At 42.4% G+C, this 21474-nt stretch overlaps 1 protein-coding gene across 2 annotated transcripts in view; it reads right to left on the bottom strand.

The window, feature by feature from the left end:
- KIF3A (kinesin family member 3A) overlaps positions 1 to 21474 on the bottom strand; it is a 33503-nt gene that overhangs the window by 4831 nt on the left and 7198 nt on the right. The window contains exons 5-17 of one of the 2 annotated variants that reach the window (XM_083720232.1): positions 21202 to 21307; positions 19773 to 19912; positions 18622 to 18819; positions 17302 to 17476; positions 15756 to 15857; positions 12965 to 13036; positions 10066 to 10222; positions 8532 to 8712; positions 7415 to 7525; positions 4400 to 4525; positions 3667 to 3720; positions 2198 to 2266; positions 1920 to 2044 (exon numbers count right to left, since the gene is read on the bottom strand). In XM_083720232.1, the coding sequence (XP_083576358.1) occupies positions 1920 to 2044; positions 2198 to 2266; positions 3667 to 3720; positions 4400 to 4525; positions 7415 to 7525; positions 8532 to 8712; positions 10066 to 10222; positions 12965 to 13036; positions 15756 to 15857; positions 17302 to 17476; positions 18622 to 18819; positions 19773 to 19912; positions 21202 to 21307 (1616 nt within the window). The remainder of the gene's footprint in view (positions 1 to 1919; positions 2045 to 2197; positions 2267 to 3666; positions 3721 to 4399; positions 4526 to 7414; positions 7526 to 8531; positions 8713 to 10065; positions 10223 to 12964; positions 13037 to 15755; positions 15858 to 17301; positions 17477 to 18621; positions 18820 to 19772; positions 19913 to 21201; positions 21308 to 21474) is intronic. The other variant, XM_083720231.1, reaches the window with a different exon arrangement.

Here is a 21474-nt window from a genome sequence, read left to right as displayed (position 1 = left end):
GACATGCTATGTGATCTGATGGTGAATTTGGGCTGACCCAATGCAAAGATCCTGAGGATCCATGTGGATCCATGCTTTTTAACCACGTTTTTGCACCATTGCAGCCCCAGGCAACAGTGGGTATGTGATTTGGGGGGGGCAGGCTGTAGCCATGGACATGCTATGTGATCTGATGGTGAATTTGGGGTGACCCAATGCCAAAATCCTGAGAATCCCTGTGGATCCATGCTTTTTAACCACATTTTTGCACCATTGCAGCCCCAGGCAACAGTGGGTGCGTGATTTTTGGGGGGCAGGCTGTAGCCATGGACATGCTATGTGATCTGATGGTGAATTTGGGGTGACCCAATGCAAAGATCCTGAGAATCCCTGTGGATCCATGCTTTATAACCACATTTTTGCACCATTGCAGCCCCAGGCAACAGTGGGTGCGTGATTTTTTTGGTGCAGGCTGTAGCCATGGACATGCTATGTGATCTGATGGTGAATTTGGGGTGACCCAATGCAAGGATCCTGAGAATCCCTGTGGACCCATGCTTTTTAACCACATTTTTGCACCATTGCAGCCCCAGGCAACAGTGGGTGCGTGATTTTGGGGGGGGCAGGCTGTAGCCATGGACATGCTATGTGATCTGATGGTGAATTTGGGGTGACCCAATGCAAAGATCCTGAGGATCCATGCTTTGTAACCACATTTTAAGTGGGGAGCGAAGGAAAAACAAAGAAGGGACATTAGAGGGGTGTGCAGAGAAGCAGCTGGCTAAGAATGCAGGAGAGGGATTTAACAGGAGGGAGGAAAGAAAGGCAAAAGTTTCCCCCCACCCAAGCCAGCCATCTATCTCTCTCTCTCTCTCTCTCTCTCTCTCTCCCTCCCTCCCTCCCCCCCCCCTCTCTCCCTCCCCCCTCTCTCTCTCCCTTCCCCCCTCTCTCTCCCTCCCCCCCAGCAGCACCGGAGCTTGCCTGGAGGGGAGGGGCTTTCCCTGCTCTTTGTTCCGTTTCAGCAAACACAGCAACGAAACAGAGGAGGGTGGGCAGTAAGACCCTGAGGCAGAATGCAGGAAAGCAGCCGCTTCCTCTTTTCAGGTTTCGCTTCTCCGTGCAGCGTGCAGCGCCGCGATTTGATTTTTGCATGCTTTTTCGGCTCCAGGGACCACACATTCGCTCTATAACACGCACAGACATTTCCCCTTCCTTTTTAGAAGAAAAAATCTGCGTGTTATAGAAGGAAAAATACGGTACATCCTTTGCCCAGCGAATCATCACCGATTTGACTTCCTCATCTCCTAGGTTCCAGTCTAACAGCATCCTATACATTTTTGATATGATTTTCACTTCGTTATTTATAATCTCCATCTGAAATTTGGAGTCTTTGTCTGCGTAACCTCTTTCTTTAATATATTTTCTAAACATTTGATTCACCTGAAAGTGATGTAGCCAGTCATAAACATGCTCCTTTACTTGCTCGTATGGCTTTAGCTTCCATTTCCCATCTTCCTTGGTTAATAACTGACTATATGTTGACCAATTGCTTCTCATATTAATAGTCTTCACACTCATTGCTTCAAGAGGTGATAGCCAATGTGGAGAGGAAAGATTCTTGCCCACTTGTAAACTTGTGGGTGGCCAGTGGCTTCAATTCTCCTAATTGCAACCACATTCCATCTGAGAGCTACTTTTATTTCACTTCTATAATCTTTCACTGGTTCCCCAAGCAGAGTGAATGTTGACAACATTCACAAACGGAATCCTTTGGTCCTGGTATGCACACAGCAAGGACACCCTCAAATTTTGCAATTTTAGGACAGCTTCAGACATGCAACATGGGCATTCATTGAGTTTTTATTTGGCATTGAACAGAATGGGAGTGATGATGAAGTTTCAAGATGGTGCAAAACACAACAGCTTATAGCAATCCTTACCTTCTGCCAGTTTTGGGTCTTGATCGGCCTTTGGAAGTCCTTGGTCTCTCTAGTTTCAGCAAAGACTGTCTCAGGCTTTCTTCTGTATAAGCTAGATATACATGGGAAAGGTCCACCTCAAAGGGCTGGGGAGGGGTAAAACAGACACTGTGAGTGGACATTTGTGGGTCATACCAAAGTATAGCATCAAAGTTGAAGGAAATTATACAAAAAATGCAAGTGTAGAAAGCTGGAAAAGGGTGGACTGCAGTAGCCTACATTTGCAAAGGATCACTTACATCTTTTTCCTTTTTATCTGGCACGGGAGTCTGTTTTCTCATATTATTTCCGGTATATGCCACACATTTCTTAAAAGAAAAAAAGAGAAGAAGATAAGGAAGGAAATTAGATATTGTACCAAGTAACCACACTGCTGGGAGGTCTTTGGCTTCCTTTGTCGCAAGGAGGGCAATCTCGGCAATTTGAAAAGAGGCAGGTTTTGTCCTCAATATGCCCAGAAGCATTTTAAGGGTGCAATCCTGGCCATGCACCAAAATCAGTGAAGTCAGTGTTGACAGGGCTTGGGTGCTTATTCATTTGATTTTATTACCGTATTTTTCGCCCCATAGGACGCACCGGCCCATAGGACGCACCATGTTTTTTTGGGGGGAAATAAAGAAAAAATTTATTTCCGCCCAAGGCGCTTGTGGGGCCAGCAGCGGGGAGAAGCGCTCTTCTCCCCGCCGCCCGCCTGCATACCAGGTCCGGGGACAGCGGGAAGACGCGCTGCGCCTCCCCGCTGTCCCCGGAGCGGGCGGGGCTGGCGGCGGGGAGAAGCACGCGTCTCCCCGCCGTCAGCCTCCAAACCACATCGGGAGACAGCGAGATGGCGGCGTTCCGCCTCCCCGCTGTCCCCCGACCTTGTGGGGCTGGCGCTGCGGCTCTCCTGAAGCCTGGAGAGCGAGAGGGGTCGGTGCGCACCGACCCCTCTCGCTCTCCAGGCTTCAGCGAAAGCCTGCATTCGCCCCATAGGATGCACACACATTTCCCCTCATTTTTGGAGGGGGAAAAGTGCGTCCTATAGGGCGAAAAATACGGTAATTACATTTTTATACCACCCTTTATCTGAGGTTCAGAGGGCCATTTACAGTATAAAAACACCCACCCCACACAGATAATTTGTTTAAATAGGCCATAGATTGGAAAGGCCTGGGAGAAGAGAAGTGTTTTTGCCTGGTGCCTAAAGATATGTAACGATGGCGCCAGGTGAGCCTCCCTGGCAAAAGCATTCCATAAGCGGATGTAAGACACAGATATTCCATCTAATGAAAAGAGTGGACCACGTATTTTACACTGGATAATAAAAAACTGACTCAGGTAGGTTACTGCTTTTGTGTCTAGCAACACAATATGGGAAGTCCTGATAATAAAGGGGGTATAACATAAAAGATCAAGGTCCTTCAGGCTGTCCTAATGTTGCCCTGGTAGCAGCTGGCAGGGCAAGAGAGCTTGCCTGACCTCCTATCACCAGCGCTGCTGAGGCTTACTGGAGAGGGATGAAGTTGGTGCAGTGCATATGCACTGATGGAAGCCCTGAGTAGCTGTGCCTGTGGTTTAGCACTGTACGGACCTTGCTGTCCTTCCACATCCCAGTAAGCCACACCAACAGATGCAGTGACAGGTGACTAGGTATGTGCTGCCACCACCCTGTTGACCGCCACTGGGTTTCCCATCACTGTTCCCATGCATTGCAGCTGTGCTTACGTACCAGCTGCCATTCTCCAATATCTTCATTCCAGTGAACGTAGTTTTCAATCATTTCCTTGAAAGAAAAATCAGAAGAGAAGGGGGGAAAGTAACACAGGTGCATGTCCTCTGAGATCAGGGCCATCTTTGGCATATGTGGCACTGGGGTACAAAAAAACTGCCCAACGCCCCCAAGTTGTTGATGTTGAGCTTTTTTGGGGGGAGGCACGCAACTCTCTCCCATACCACTGCGGGCAGAGGGAGGAGAGCAATCCCCACAGAGGCTTGGGAGGGAAGCTGTGTGCCTCATGTGAGCAGTGTGCGTGCATGCGCTGGGTGGGCCTCTCGACAGGCCGCCAATCCCAGGCGCGCAAGAGGGCATAGCTGGCCAGCTGCCTCAGCGCCCGCAGCATAAAAGCCTGCGGCGCTCTGAAGGGCTCTGCTCCACTCAGCAGTGGCTGTTGACTGGCCTGGCTCTTCAATCCCTGGACTCCAAATCTCGGCCCTGGACTCTTGGCCTGATGCCCCTGAGAGCCTGGCGCCTGGGTGCTCCACACCCCTAGCACCTATGGGTAAGCTGGCCCTGTCTAAGATTCAGACACAACAAGGGCAGCTTGGGCAACTATGCTAAGGGAGGTGCAAGTATACAGCTGCTTTTAACGTAACAACTGGTCCTGAGGGTGAAAAAGGCCGCTTCCGGGGTCATTCTTGCTCAATCTCTCAAAACAAATACAGGGCTCCTTCAATTATTGTACCTGATAATCCTGAGGTATAAAGTTGTCAATGATAAGCATTTGAAGACGAAGCTCCCTGCTGAGCTGTCGAATGTTCTCCAATAAGCCTTCAATTTCTCTCTGATGTTCTTGTTGCAAATCTGCCATCTATGAATACCAATTATAAAGCAAGCCATCAGGAAGCGACAACCAGGATCATCCACTAAGAAATGGACTATTCAACCAGACACATAAAGCTTGTGGTGTAAATATAATCGTGATCATCCCATGCCAAACCTGGCATCATACTTAAAGAGTGTTTTCATGCTCAGTTCATTCTGAGAGAATGAACTTGTACCTGTCAAAGCCCCTTCCATCTGGTGGTTTTAAAAACGAACAGGCCCCAACCCAGCATTAATTTGTTTTCATCTTCTCCATTATTCTTTCTTCCCATTCTAACCATTTGGTGGATGGTAATTCCAGCAAATGAAAATTAGGGAAGTTAAGGAAACCTACTTTTTATTTATTTCTTAGCCACTTTCAATTAAAAGGACATTCAAATTAGCTCACAGAAGAATAAGGAAAACAATGAAGCCAACAGGCATGACTTGATCAACAAAAAGCATGCCAGTTTAGCACCAGCATTAAGGCTCTTTCATATTGACCCAAGCGTGGAGGCTTATGCTGATGTCTTAACAGATGTGCTCTGTAAATGGTAATGTTGTTCTTCAAAATCAACAGAAATAGTGCTCACTTCCTTGGTCTTTCAGGCCTAATGCCAGACTGGAAGGATGAAGGGACCAACGAAGATTTCCCATGTTGTCTGGATCTCATATGGTCTTATGAAGCATCCAAGCTTACTGTATTGCTAGAGAAATTTTGAGAAGGAACTATGCAGAGGGACCCTCTTCTAGCACCCTTCGCCATCCTTAGAGGTGTATGCACATTTGTGTCAGTGTGTCTAGGAGGGTGCTGCAGTGTTGAGTGGGGCATGGGGGGACGTACACACATGGTTGTGCGTTGTGACCCCCCACAACAGTTTCTCATTTTCAAAATGTGTCTAGAAGCCTGAAAAGATTGACAATCTCTTACCTAACCATTGCACCATTCTGTTACAGTAGCACCTTGGCTTACGTTACCCTCGGGTAATGTAAACTTCGGGTTGCGAAAGTGACAAATCTGGAAGTGTTTTGCCACACACGCATGCGCAGAAGCGGTTCCTCCAGTTGCGGAAACCTCGGGATCTGACTGCAGCTCCAGAATGGATCCCGTCCGCAACAGGAGGTACTACTGTATATCCCATAGCTAGAGAAACAGGCATTGCTTACATTATCCACCAGGTGGCTCCCATAGCAAACACTGAAGCCCTGGTAAATTTTCACTTCAAAATTTAGTTACTGCCACAGGCTTTAAAAAAATTACTTTTGAACTGCTTCTCAGAACTTCACCAAACCAATGAAAGTGCATCTTCTTTGACAAGTCTGAATAAAGTCCACCAGTAGTTTTAATCAAAATTGGAAAAAAAACAAACATATGACATACTGGTATAATAAACATAGCAGTAAAAAGGGTTCATCTTCAGCTTGCTTAAGCTGGCTTTCCTGTGGAAATTTTTAGTGAATCAATTTGAAATTCAGCTCATTCCCAGACCTCATCAGGCAAATCATGTATGCCAAGTTTCAAGTTATTAGCTCAACAGGTGCCATTTTTATAAGCTATCGATTATTGAGGCTTACAAATAGCAGAGCATTTTTTTGTGCTGCGCACTTTCACTAAAGGGGCACTCAGAGGATAATAAAACTTAAGCAGAAGAAGAATAAACTGAAATAAAATCAATGTAATAGCATAAGACTTATAAAAACAATTAAAAGCTAACAAAACATTAAATAAGTCAATGAAACTTCTTCAGCTTTAAAGGAAGGAAAATAAAAATAAGATCAGTAGAAGACAAAGTAAAGTTTTTGTATAAATACGAAGAAGATCTGCAGAAGGGACTTGGAAAAGAGCTAAGAGCATCGGACAGAAGATCACCAGTTTGATGGACTATATGGAATAGGCGGAAATGACTGGCAGAATCCGAGACCAGGGAGAAGAGTCGGTGGAAGAAGATTGGAAAAAAGTTTAAAGACTATTTATAGAAATATTGTAAAATTAATAAATGTTAGAAAAATGTTGGAATGAAGTTATATGGCTTTAGTAGAAATGTTATAAGGAATTAGGTATAAATAGATTATTAGAGTATTAAAGGAAAAATAAGGCTAGAATATGTTAAGATAATTATAGGACAGAAAATAGAGGAAGATGGAAAGGAATTGCTGAAACAATTAATAGAAGTGGAATACAAAAAGGGAGGTGTGAGGAGGTCGTTGAAACAAGTGAATGAAAGATAAGATACTGAAATTGTATGATGTGTGCTAAACTGTCTTTGTTTTGTTTTGTTTAGTTTATTGCGTTAGTGTTGTGTAATCTTTTTATATTGTATTGTATTGTCTTTTTTCTTTTCTTTTTCTTTTTTCTTTCCTTTTTGTAGTGTTTAAAAGTAATAAATATTTTTTTTAAAAAAAATAAGTCAATGAAACCATCAAAAACCCGAGAGAAGAAAAAAGTTTTACTTGACTTCTAAAACAAAAAGATGGGTGGTAACTCTTGTACCAGTCAGGGAAAAGCATTTCACATGCTTTTCACATGCTCAGTGGACATAACCACTGAGAAGCCCCCCACCCCCCTGTTGCCACCAACCTCATCTCACCTGGCAAGGAAAATTAAGTGAGCTCTTTCCAATATTTTTTTTAATGCTAACGTTATCATGTAAGGCATACTGCACACTGATGACCCTGTATATGTGTGCATTGTTAGCATATACTAACAGTATATGTGTTCACTTACATAAATAACCAAATACTCTGGAACAGCCATATGACTCTCACACACTCCATGCTATTTCCTTCTGTGGTTCTTTCTTACTCCCAACATGAGCAACACCACCTTTTCTTTGTACAAGAGTCAAGGGCCATTTGCATATCTTTACGACACTTTATGACACTTTATGACACTGACCTCTGACTTGGCTGCCATTAGCATTGTCCAGACTTTTTTCAGCTTCTTGGTCTTCCCTTGTGCTTCCTCCTGAAGGCTGGTGTACTTTTCCTCAATGTCCAAACGCTCTTGCTGTTTGCAAATTATTAAAAATGCCACAAGTTAGACAGAATTGTCCAAAGTGATGTGCTGATGGGAGGGTGCTATTCATTCCTGGCTTTTGGGGATGATTCACTTAACAAGTGTATGTAAGAATCCTATGTAAACGGCTGCCTCACAGCACCACCTCACCTCCATTTTGTCCCCACACCGTCACTTTGTTTCAAAAGTCTCTACTGGCAAATTGTTATCATTATTTATTAAATTTGTATGCTGCTCTTCATCATAGAGCAGTTTACAGCATAAAAATACAAAATGAGAACACAAAATGCATAACAAAAACAAAGAAATAACCACCTTCCACAAACCCATTTAAAAGACCATAGGATGTTTAAGCAGCCAAGGAGAGAAAAAGGTGTCACTCTTTCTTTATTGCCAGGTTTCCAGCTTCTACCTCCTCAAGCCCTGCAAAGTCTGAAGCATCCTTCTTTCAGCTTGCTGTTCTCTTACTCCCATTCCTCTCTATCTTTCCCTTCACTGGGACAGCCTTTATGGAAGTTAACCCACTATTCTTTTTCCCCCTTTGTAAAGCTCTGACGCCATTTCTGTGGCTCCCACTCAAGTGCCTCTGCTACCTCTACTGAAGTTCTTGCAGTGATGCATGCTGAGCTCCTGCACATTTTAGTTTCTGGGCCCAGTTCTACAGCTAGGGCGTGTAGATGGAAAAGCTTCCCCTGGCACTAGAGCCAAATTCTCTCTAATCGTTTGTAATCTGGACAAGCTTATTCCCTCAACATGAACAGGAATCTTTCAGACACCAAACAGAAACACCTATCTTGAGCAAGTGTGATAGCACACTAAAGCGGAAGATATCTAATCTTTCAGGGATCACCATGTTCTACAAACGGAGATACCATCTACTGCCTCTCATTTCAAATGTGCCTTCGTCTTGCCTGCACATGCACAACATGCAGGTAAAGAAAAGTACTGTGAATGCCTTTTCAAAACACAGCAATTGAACAGGGCAGCAAAATCCAACCTCTTTCTCTTCAAGCTCCCTCCGGAGCTGCTCTGCTCTTTTCCTACGCTCTTCCAGCTCCATGTTGGATTCTTCTAGAAGCTTCTCCTGCTCCTCTGCTTTTGCCAGTAAGTCCACACCGCCCACGATCACTTTCTTTTCCAAGGCTGACAACTTCTCCAGCAGAGACTGATGTTCTTGCCTGGATAAAAATAGGAAGGGAGGGGGAATAGTAACGATTCTAAAGCTACATACAGATCTCCAACTTCAGTTAAGGGGCCCACACACTGCATGCCCGAAATCCCAAACAGTTTCCTTTAAATCTAATAAATAAATGTAAGAAAACAAGCAACCACTGTAGGAAGACTTAAGCCTGTTCCCTAGTGCTTGCTTAAATTTAGCTGGGCTGAACAGGGCCTACTTTTCAATCCACTAGGGGCTGCTAGAAGGAGACAGTCTCACCCTGTTCTCTCAAAAATCTCTGTTAGTTTGCTGTCCTGCTGTGCTCTCAAGATGTTTGTAAAGACGGCAAGACAGAAGGTTCTAGATCTTGTCCCCACTCCCAGTTCTATTTATTTATTTATCATCTTCTGTAGAACTGTGCAAACTGTGGGGGGCAGGGGAGAGCATTAGACAACAGAGGCTTTATTAAACCCCGTCAACTCTCCTTGGTACAGACTAACATCTGAACAGCCCCACAGTATATCTGTGGTGCGGGGGAAGTTGTACATATTGGAGAACTGCATGTAGGCAAGGAATGCATGTTTGGAATGCGTGGCCTGAAAGTCTGTAGAGGGTGGGATGGAGAGGAAGAGAGAAAGCTTTCTTTAGCCTGTGAACAATCACAAAAGAGGGATATGAAAAATGCAACGGTATGTGTGGGGTGTATGCATGAGCATTCCAGTTACATTTGGGGTCTTTGGAGTGTGCAAGTCTCCCAAAGAAGGTTTTTAGAGTGCATGATAAAGTACGCATGCCCAAAGGGTCAATGAGCTGTTGCAAGGCAGGGTCTATTGCAGGTATGGCCAAACTCGGCCCTCCAGATGTTTTGGGACTACAATTCCCATCATCCCTGACCACTGGTCCCGTTAGCTAGGGATGATGGAAGTTGTAGTCCCAAAACATCTGGAGGGCCATGTTTGGCCATGTCTGGTCTATTGCCACTGTGAGCAAGATGCTTCATAAGTTAACTTCTATACCTTGACAGGCAAGCAGTGTGTGTGTGTACACACGTGTACATACAATTCAAATCCTCCCACTTTGGGGACCTTGCCAAGATCCCAAATGCACTTGAAATGCCCCCAACCACATCTCAAACCAAATCTCAACATGCCCTTATCACCAATGAGCTGTGCCACCTAAGAGACTGAGCTATGAAGCAGGAAGTCCTGGATTTGAATGTCACTCCTGCCATAAAATCACGATGGAGCCTTAGGCAGGCCACTTTCTCTCAGCCTGAGCCCGACAATCATACCGATTTGCTTCACAGGATTACAACCATGTAATTCTATACAAACGGCAAACATGATTCTATTCCAATTTCAGCATTGCTCACTGTGCTTTAAGCAGGTCTTTCTCCCGCTTCTCCAGCTCTGCCCGGGCCTTGTTTCTTTCTTCTTCTTCCATATCAAGCTTTGTTTCAAGAGCCTTCCTTTCTTCATCAATCTTCGCTTGCATCTCTATCATCTTGTCAGGAGAAACTTTCTTCTTTCCTTTCAGGAGAGCCAAGTGCAGGTTTAAATAAATCAAGCATATACATACATACATACATACATACATACATAGTCCCAATATGTGAATTATCATTAAAAAAATTAGATTAGTTGTTATAACAAGAATTAAAGAGCCTACGGCTGCTACTATTAACTCAGAAGCTACAGGAATGCACAACTGTAAGAGAAAGAAAGAACAACACTGGTGATAGCCCTGCTCCATCTTAGTGATTGTTTTTTAATTATTTACTAGGAGCTGAAAGTTTTATCAAAATATTTGCCCTGGAGCATTTGCCCTCAAAAATGTCCTCCAGCCATATAACAGAATTCTAATTTATTTAGAGGCGTGAGTGATTTTAAAAAACCCAAATAATTATCATAACAATCATCTGCTGAGAATCAGTGATTGGAATGAAGAATAGTAACATAGGGAATAAATTGCTGATTTAGAAAAGGACAGTTGTATATCAAATTAATTGCAGAATGTTTTCTGTAACTCAATCAATTTGGAAGTTACTTTAAAAGACACACAACAGCCACATGTACCTAAAGAGGCCAGCACTTTAAAACTAATAATTAGAATGTATACAGTCAGAATAACAGAAAAATAAAAGCTATATGTATGAAGGAACAAAATTAACGTGACAGAAGGGGTACAAAAGCTAAAAGCAGGTTTGCAAAACCAAAAGAAAACTCTTTGCACTGCGATTTGAGGGAAGAAAAAGAAGGGTGGGGGGAAAGAATCATTACTTTGTTTGCCCCATTTTGCTCTCCCCTCTCTTGCCCCCACATCTTAGGCTATCTGGATACATCTAGACTGATTATATCTTGAAAAGGAGCAACAGTTTTATTGCTGCTGTAAGGGGAAATCCCTTAGACTACCCTTGCTCTTTCCCACAGCTACATCTGGATAATGTCACACACAGAAAAGCTTTGCTCAAGTGGTGACAGTTCAGTGTAGAACTGCATTGGATCCATTAACACTGTCTAAGATATTTGGGGGCATCTTGAATGGTCTGAGAGAAAAAGCTAGGCATTCTTAACAAAATATTAAGCAGTTTCAACTGTATTAGATGGAGTGCAAATCAAACACACCAACCTGATTGATCTTGCATTTTAAGAGGAAGAGGCAAACAAATCGCAGAGAGGCAGCACACGCACAAAGGAAGTGGGTGGGGAGGGAAAAAAGAAACACATTATTGGCTTGATTTGTTTTACAAAAAGAAAAAAAGAAACAAGATCTTAAGTAAAAGCATTCATCAAAATATGCTTCCATAGACAAAAAGAAAAGGAAAACCAGCAAATTAAAACTCCAAAATGCAAGATTAAATGTGATCATCGCTGCCCCAAATTATACTGAAGAGTATCATTAATCTTCAGTACATTGGAGGATAACATTGTTTCTCTCAACAATATTATGCTAAATTATGCTGTTCAAGCTGCAAGCCTCTCACAAAGATCATGCTCTAAGAAACATCCAAGAGGGTGATCTACTACCCTCAGTTAAAACCAGAGCATGTTGACGTAGCCAATTGCCATAAATGTCCAGTTAAGCTTACTTGGCGTTCGAGCAAATTGCCAATTGGCTGTTGCATCTCACATGACCAATCACACATGTAGGAGAGTTCATAAGATTTCAGTGTTAATTTCAGCTGGGAGTTGCATAGTTTTGTTTCTAGAAACTCAGGTGCTTCCATAGAGGTAAAGTGGCAAATTTAGCTGATGCCATCAAAGAGAAGTAGTAGCATTGGGGGAGAAGGAACAAATGCAATGAAAACATGCAACATGCAAAGAACAGGAAAGGGGGAAAGAAGTCACAGAATGGGAAGAATAGTTTTTGTTAAAACCTGAAAGCCCAATCTATGCCACACGCTTCTTTCAAGCTCAAGGTTATTTTGTGGGCCGAAATTGTTCTTCAAATGAGAACATCCCGTTGTCATTAAGAGCAGTGGTTAGAAGCAGAAGATGCAGCTCATTTGTTTCCAACTGTTAATAAAAAGTGCCTAATAAAAACCCCTTGAACCTTGTTCTACCTAATCAGCACCAAAATTGACATGTCTACCCACAACAGTTAAATGCTGCAACTTAGCAGCTCCAAGATACACAGTAAGTCCCACAGGTGCTGGGATTTCCCAGTCACTCCTTCTGATGTGCAGAAGGAGAAATGCCAACACATATTGTAGAGGCTGGTGGCAAATGGCCTCTGTGCAAGAAGAGCTTTTTGGCCCAGGAAAGGAGTGTGAAGTTTTTCCTTGTTTAGCGTTAAAGAGTTTCAGCCAGTTTTCTGGAAGATTACAGAACTATGCACACTTGCTTAGCAACTTTTCCAAAATATATATATCTAGAGAAAGATTGTTAACATCCTACTGAAATATATACGGCTGTATATCAGTATAAAGCTATGATTTTAGAGAACATCACCCATTGCTCAAAAAATCCACTCGTTTCCTGCCACCTTATATGACCAGTACTAACATGCATTCTTGAGGTCCTCGGCTATTTAGCCAAAGATTAATCTCAAACAGTTCTCTCCCCACCACCACCCTCCACAAGAAGTTTGAAGCAGCAAAGGGGAATAAAAAACATGCTTTAACTTGGGTAGGTGGGTGGGGAAGAATCCACATTTCACTCTGAACAAAACCAATGTTGTGGACAGGGAGCAAAATGCAGCATCAAAACAAAGAGTGCAAAGGTTATGGAAAGGCCAAAACTTCACTGGATGACCAAAGAGCTCCCACTCACTAGTGAAGGATTTATCCAGAGGTTTCTCTATGACAGAGCATGTAGAGTCTGAACTACTGCTGCTGCTACTGCCTGGAAAACAGAGAAGCAGGCCCCATGGAAAACCCAAGAAAGAAGAAACAAGATGAAAGAAACACATGCTAAGCATTAGCTCTAAAGGTCAAGAAGCTCAGAGAGACTGGTTTCATGTTGCACAATCCCATTGTCATCATCTTCCTGTGTACAGCTGCAGTGTTGCACATGACTGATTGACCCAAGTCATCTTAGTGGCTTAGATAAATAATAATAATCAACTGAGGCAGTTGACAGTTGCCTTGGTCTTGGGGAAAGTGTGCCTCTCTCACTTCTAGCAGTCAACGTGGTGTTTTTCAATAAAACAGTTTCGGTGTTGGGTCACTTAATAAATATGACTAGCAATGGATAAATGGGAAACTGAACAAGGAAGCAATCTGGAAGAAGGAAAAGGACACAGACCTTTAACACTGGAACAAAGACATCTTAATGGTAGCACCCTGTGGTCTATGGCTCAAAGGGATGCAGCCAAGATTTACATTTAACCTCAAGTCAATAATTGAGCATGTGGAGGGGGGACTACACTTCTGAATGAGAATGTGAAAGAATGCAATAGGCACCATACCCCATCCAACAGGTTAAATAATTTCCTCCTTCGGACCATTATTTTGAGCCTCACATCCATCTTCCCCATGCCAATCCCTGTCACAAAACTAATGAATAGCTGTGCATGTTTTCACATGTACAGGGATAACTGGTAAGCTGTGTGCTTAATTTGGTTCAAACAGCACCATCACTTACTTTAGAACCTCTTTGTTCCCACAAAACTCTGGCAGTTGAGTGGAACACGGTGACGGATGGGCAATGAAGCAGTTTTTGAAAAACTAGCTTCAAAATTACTGTTATGATGACATAGGCAGGTAGCTTCACCCTCAGAAACATCTTAGTTTCATCTTAGCTGCCCGACAATAAGAAATCAGCTTGGGTAAGAATAAAGCCAGCAGTTGTTATTACTAAATGAGAGTGACTCTTCCGCTCAGAACTGAATGGGATCAGAGATCTTGCAACAAGCCTCTATACTGCTCTGAAACCGGAACAAATCTGGAGGCAGCATGACCATAAATAAGCCTGCTCCTCTTCACTGTGATCAAGGAAATTGTCAGGATTTTTATTAAATACCCACTGTTTCAGAATGAGAACACAGATCAGACAGACCATCTAGCAATACCAGCTTTTCAGACCCATAAATGGACACTAGTTGCACAAAAACACACACCAATCTAAGCAGAAGACAGAAACCCACTGAAGAAATGTCAACAGAACAGACACCTATTTATTTTTCTAATGCAGGAAGGATTTTGACCCATTGAGCTACTCATGATTTAAACAGATATAACACAAGGCCTGTTCAGGCATTCTCTCCTTCTGCCATGCATGGTAAAGATAAAGAAAATTCAGGGTCGCGTATCACCTTAATGCATATAGATTGGGTGCTGGGAACCGGATCTTTACTTCCCCCACCCTCCATGGCTCAATGCTGGCAGGGCCCTCCCAGCTGGCACTGAGATCATCTCCTTCAAAGATGAAGAAACCCATCAGCTGATGGGCATTGAGCACAGCCCCATTGGCTGCACTAGAGAACTACTAATGGGAAACTGCCTAGCGCACCCAAATCCAAGCATGTCTTTAGTTGTCCCACACCTGATGTTACATTTGATGTCAACTGTTGGGCAGGTGGGTGTGACTTGGGGAAAACAGTTTTAAAGTCTTAATTAGGACCACTGTCTTGCCCTACTAGGCCTGTGGACCATAGGTTCCCCAACACTGATGAAGACAACAACATTCCAACCAAGAGATTCAGCATTCAGTTAGTTAGTTATGTTGTTTGGATTATGTTGTAATGGATAAAATATATGGATTTCTATTTACAGAGAAAACAGCAGAGCATCTTCTTTGCATGCCAGTGGTCCCTGGTTCAATTCCTAGCATGTTCAAGGAGGCCTGGGATAGACCTCAGTCACACCCCGGAGAGCTGTTGCAAATCAGTGCACACAATGCTGAGCTAGATGGCCCAATGGGTCTCTCAGTATAAGGCAACTGTCTTTAGAAAGAAATGATTAAAAGACCCGTCACCACTGCTCCCTCATTCCCAAAAGGAAGATAACAGGAGGATACAACAGATCTGCAGATGTGGCAAGGTTTTTTTCTCAGGAATGAGCATGCCATAAACACAGAGAGGCCCATACAGCAAACTCCTTGGCAACTGAACATCAAATATGTTAACAGCTAGATCTCTCCAGCTACACAATCAAAATCCAGGCACTAACATGTTAGTTGAAGCAAGTTCCACTTATTTCAGTGGAGCTTGCTTTCCAGTAGTATTTTCAAGAGTCAAGTGTATATCCCAAAATAAAAAAGCCTGTACTAAGTACACCAAAGTATTGAGACAAGACAGTGACCACCTTGATATGCACAACCCTTGACAGTTTATAGCATTTCATACAACCCAGATTATCTGACTACCCATGCACCCTCCCTGTTACAATCGCTGAGGAAAAAATCAACCAAGAACTCAAATACCTGTGGATTCCTGAACTATGAACATACTGTCACTTAAGAGCCATGTTATTCAAGAAAACTAGCACAAGTGTGTTGGGCAAGCGGAAACAGCATTTATCTTTTAAGTAAGCAATTCCAATACTTCTAAAAGAGCCATGATAATTACAGCAAAATACAGATAATTAAAAGGTGAACTGTGGCTATTTTTTCAGCACCTTACCTCTTCGCTTCTTCCGCTTTTCTCCATCTTCTCCAATCTCCCCATCATCATCTTCATCATCATCTTCAGAGCCACTCGTCTCAGAGCCAGAGATCTCTTCCCCTATAGTATTATTGTGTGTTTTTAGTGGCTTATCCAAGACACTCTTCAGTCAGTGCTCATCTACAGCTTATTGTTACATCAGCGAGGCACCCATACACTTCATTATCTTAATTTAAAACTCACCCTAGTTCCGTCCATTTTCCTTTCCCACCCTTCCTTGAAAATCAGACTGCAAGGGAGCCTGGCAAACTTTGCCAAACAGACTACCATTAGCAGCGGGATGTGGGCCTGGTCTTTATCAAATTGATTTTGCTGTATCCTTTGACATCAGGCAGGTGCCTTTGCTGTGCTCCAGTAGTTTCCAGACTTTTCCTCCGGGTGACCCACGTGAAAATATCAAAGAATCTTGGCAAGCCACTTAATAATTTTTTTACCTATTGTAGCAATTGTATTGAGCTGTGCTAGATGCTGTGTGATTTCTATTGCTTTTTATTTCTTACATTGTTTCTTATTGTATTACAATTAGAATTTCATAGAACAACTAATAAAATATAAAATACAATATAAGAGAAGCAATAAAAATATAATTAGAAATCAGTATGTTTAGTGCGCTACATTTTCAGCTACTGCTCACTAGACCACTTGAATGAATCTCATAGACTACTAGTTGGCTGTAGACCAGTTTGGGAACCTCTGTATTATTATTTTTAGTGCCTGCTAAAAGTATATTTGTTTAGGCAAATGTATCCAGACATGTAATAGTTGACATGTGTTTTAATCTGCTTTTAGCTTAACTGTCAATTTTAATTATAAAAAATACTTTTAAAACACTTTTTATTAACAGTTTTTTTGTGTTTTTTTGTGTGCAAACCACTTATAGGTTCTATTTACAATCAAGCAGCATATAAATTTTGTTAAATAAGTAAAACACTAGTTGCAGGCAAGCCTAAACAAAGAAAAACAAGTAACCGGCAATCTACTCTTAGCTCCAGGTACCATCTAGTGGGCAGATGTAATATTTTACTGAAAGGAATTAAGCACTAATTTGAAGTTCAGAGCAAGTATGATGTAGTGGTTCAAGTACTTGACTTAGATTTGGGAATATTTGGGTTCTAATACAATGCCTTTGGGGTCAGTTGCTCACTCTCACTAACCCACCTCAAAAGGTTGTGAGAATTAAAGGGGGTGTCATTCTGTACACCCCACAGCAGGTGTGGGGAACCTTTGGCCCTCCACATTGCCAAACTACAATTCCCATCACCCCTGGCCATTGTCCATGCTCGCTAGGGCAGATGGGAGTTGTAGTTCAGCAACACCAGGAGGGCCAAAGGTTCCCCACTCCTCTCCTTTGAGGACAGGTTCAAAATCTTTAAGCATTTTAACAATCAGAATTTCTCTGCCATTTGAAAAGTTATTAAGGTAATTTGGACACTCAGTGCTATTTCTACTACCTGCTTGTCATCTCTATTGAAAAAGGACTGGTAGAAAAGAGTTGGCAGCTTACCTTCCTCCAACTTTTTCTTAAGTTCTTCAATTTCTTTTTGAAATTGGCGAAGCAAAGCATCCTTTGGATCTTCATTAATTCTAGCCTTATTCTTGATGTTCTTGGCACGGTTGGCATATCGCAGAGTGCTGATAGTCTCGTCATAATTGTAGTCTGCTGGACCAATGTTTGCACACTAAGAAAGAAGAATAAAGCTATGTACAAAAAGCTGGGTGGAAGCAAGAACCTAGAAAACTACAGCTTGAAGAAAAACAAAGTCAATTCTACAGACTGCAGAGCACAGTGATCACATTTAGGGTAAAGTTTTGTCGCCTGTTGGCCATGGGGCTGCTCTACAGATCTCAGCCCAAAGCATAACAGAAGGCCAAATGTCTGTTGTCCGGCTGTTAGAGACCCCTACTTGGTTCACAAATTCCTGTGCCCAGGTTTGGCCTGAACTTATACAGGGGGCACTCCAGTTAGGAAACCTAATATATAAAGAGGTGGCTCCATAGAATCACAGAATCTAGTCCAACTCCCTGCAATGCAGGAATCTTTTGCCAACGTGGGGCTCAAACCCATGATCCTGAGATTAAGAGTTTCATGCTCTACCGCCTGAACTAGCACCTTTCCTTTAATGCACAGAAATGTATAAAGTTATTTATCAATGTGGTTCATGTCTGCTTCACCAATTGGTAACGCTTCCTACATTATACTAAACACACCAGGCTAAAAAAAATGTTTCTGTATGCGTTTGCCTGCTTTATCATGCTTTCAAGAATTATGCTAACCCAAACCCTAAACATGGAAAGCTAAAACTTTACATTCATACCCCATATTGTATATATTACTTATAAACAGAGGGTGGAATTCAAGGTAGTGCTAAGTGGGGTACGCATGCAGACAGAGGTTTACTAGTGCAACAAGACCTTCCTTCCCCCTTTCCTTCCCCCACATGCCCCCCAAACCTGAGCCAGAGTAGATTTAAGGTATATGGGAGCACATAAGGGCGTGGGGAGTCCAGCTGTACTAGCGGACATTGTTCCATGTATACAACAACTTAACTGAATCCCACACACAATTTTGCAGCAAAACAAACACATACTTAAAAAAATTCCCATTAAGGGCTGGTGTGGCATATTGTACAAGCTGCCCAACTGAAATCACTGCTAAGTGAGGACAAAATGGGAAGCAGGGAGAAAGTGCTGTGTGGAAACTCCTTGGGAAGAAGCATGGGAGAATGCAGCATAAAGGAGAAGTAGCAATAGCAGCTATTACAACAAGCTGTTGCCTCGGCTCACTAGAGCATTATGGAACTGAATGTGACATTCTCGTCATTACCATCATAGTTTTAGAGTTGCCTCCAAGGGAATCCTGTAGCAGTCGAGTCAGTTTAGAGTTCCGGTAAGGCACATGAGTGCTCTTTCCATCCACTAATGCAGAAATGACATTCCCAAGGGTAGAGAGGGAAAGGTTGATTTTGGTAGCTTCCTTTAGTCGTTGCCCAGTGGCTCCAGTTTTTGCTTGCCTCTCTGATCCCTTGAAAAAGAGAGGGGAGAAATTTAGAAGGGATGGAAAATCCCAGCACAAGCATTTTCTGCAAATGAGAGCACAGAACACTGCAAAGCAGCTAGAAAAGGAAAGAATGGGGTTGGCCATTTGAATAAAATGAGGAAAGGGGAAACTTCAGTTAATCAAGAAGTTCATTCTTGGTGTTTGACTCAGAAGCTGCACCCCAGAAACACTGTAAGGAACCCCAGGGCAGATGACATCCCTAAAGTATCAACTGCTACAAGCAATGCCTTGGGGTCCAGACTTGAAAACAAGAAGAAAAAGAAGTATTACAAAGCTACTGCACTGCAGGAAGAGGGAACAGTGGGATCATTTTTATTAAATAAAACATTCCTAGCCCTCATTATTGCAGAGCCAGAGGGGCAGATAATGATTGCTGTGGGTTATAAAAGGCACACAAGCTAAAAGGCAAATAAAGTTCCAGATATACTGTTTTTGTATTTGAGGATTTTCAGGAACAAACACTGTATTTTAAACACTGGTAGGCAGAAAAGTCCAGCTAGGGCATAGAAGTTTCAACTGATCGAAGGGAACCTACTACATTTTCCCAACAAACCAAGAATCAATTCCCAGAAGAAAACATGCCACTGAATCTCATCCTCCACGATTTTAATGATAGTTACACAGTAAAAGCTTTTAAGACTGTTCCTGCAAAGTTATGGTCTTCTTCTTCCTTGCAACTGAGCTTGGGTGAATTTGCCCAGGTTGTCCCAATGCTTTGAGCCAGCAATCCTTTGTGAGTAAGCACCACTTAACACAGAGACACTTGCTTTTGAGTACCCGCACAAGATGGCTCTGAAAGAAGGGTCTCTTGTGATGCCTGTGATGGTATCTCAGCCCTCGTGTTAAGATAGCCCAAAACAGCTGCATCAGAAATGCATGCAACAATTTCTCCGCAAGGAATGAATGTAGCAACTTACCGCAAGGTCTACTAAGTGCAGTTTGCCCATGCGCACATGTATATTCCCATCAACACCCTTCTCACTGCACTCAATTGTAATTGTAAAGATAGCATGGGAACGGGAACTGTGCTCATTCATATTAGTGGCACCAACAGAACCTATGTACAAGTAAAGGCTTATGTTAACAATTCCATTAAAAAAAAATTTAATTTCAATACTGCCCTTCATTTGAGGATCACAGGGCAGTTTACAATATAAATGCACAAAGATGCATAACAATAATAACATATGAAACAATAACAGCACCCGAATTGAAATAACACTGTTCTGACACTACCAGAGCAACTGCAACACTTTGCACAGATTATTGTTTCAAAAACTATAATACTGAGGCACACATGTTGTCTTTGGCCCTTATTTATCAAATTAATGCATAATAATCACAGCTTCTTATTGCTAAAAACAAATACACATCTATAATGCATCCGTTTATCACATTAGCTGTGATAGTCAAAGAAAACACTGCCAAGGGTGAACAGCAGCAATGTTTTCTGGTGCTCCAAATTTACAGCTTTTGATTCAGCTGCACATACAGTCATAGGGGAAGACAGAAATTCGTTTAGATTTAGTTTTCACTTTGACAGCTGAATGATGTTTATTTTTTAACAACTCAAGTATCAAGAATCTGCATCCCAGTTGTCTTCAGTCTGCAAGCATTTTTTGCATAGGTAATGCAGAAAAATAAGCCAGCGGGAAACATCAGGAACTTTAGTGAAATTTAATTGGTATTACGCAGCTTAGATTTCTTTCAGCTGGTTACCAGCCAACCACATGCAGCAAATACATAATTTTTAAAGGTTTCAATTACCCATTCAGGTATTGCTTAATCTCAGATGGCTGAACACCACTTGTCCCTCTAAGAAGTTGGATAACTAGTCGCATAACTAGTTAGCATGCCAGAGTCTCATTCGTTATCGAAACTCTGGCATGCTAACTAGTTATGCCGAGCGGTCGGCATCCAACTTCTATTCAGGTATTGTGTATTTTCCTAAATTGGCTGGCATGTCTCTTCTTTTCCACAAGAGCATAAGAGCTCAGCTGAAGAGCCAGTGTAGTATAGTGATAAGATTTGAACCAAATCCTTCCTCAGTTATGAAACTAACTGAGTAGCCTTATCAGACTTAGGCAAGTCAACCTATCACTCAGTTTAACCTGTTGTATAGGGTAATTACAAAAATAAAAGCATCCACTGTGAACTACTTGGAAAGTGGTTGGTATGCGAATTAATAATTTAGAAAAGCTACAATAATTGGATGGTATCCAACTAACTCTTTCTGTCAGCCCAAGGATTTCTGACTGTACAATGGAACTTGCAGCCCTGCCCACCTCAGAGACATAATGTGTCGATCACACATAACGGAGGCAAGAACAGCTATGCGCAACTTACGGTTTTTGTGACCAAGTGTCATAATTCTGTCCATGTCATCCGCATTGTTTACAACATAAGCTGAAAGATCTTTGATATAGACTCCCACATCAGGTCGTTCTTTAACCTATAAGACAAATCAGGCAGTCATTTTGGGAAAGCGCCTAAAAACAGCCTTTAAAGAAATACTGCCCTGTGTCCCTCTGCTCACAGAAGAGACTCTGAATGGAAGCTTCTGTGAATGGAAGGTGGAGGGGGGAGGAAAGGCAATTTTCACTTACTTTTCACCAAATA

The sequence above is a fragment of the Podarcis gaigeae genome (assembly GCF_964106915.1).
Source record: "Podarcis gaigeae genome assembly, chromosome: 2".
Taxonomy (NCBI): Eukaryota; Metazoa; Chordata; class Lepidosauria; order Squamata; family Lacertidae; genus Podarcis; species Podarcis gaigeae.
This window is presented reverse-complemented; position numbering and strand designations above follow the sequence as displayed.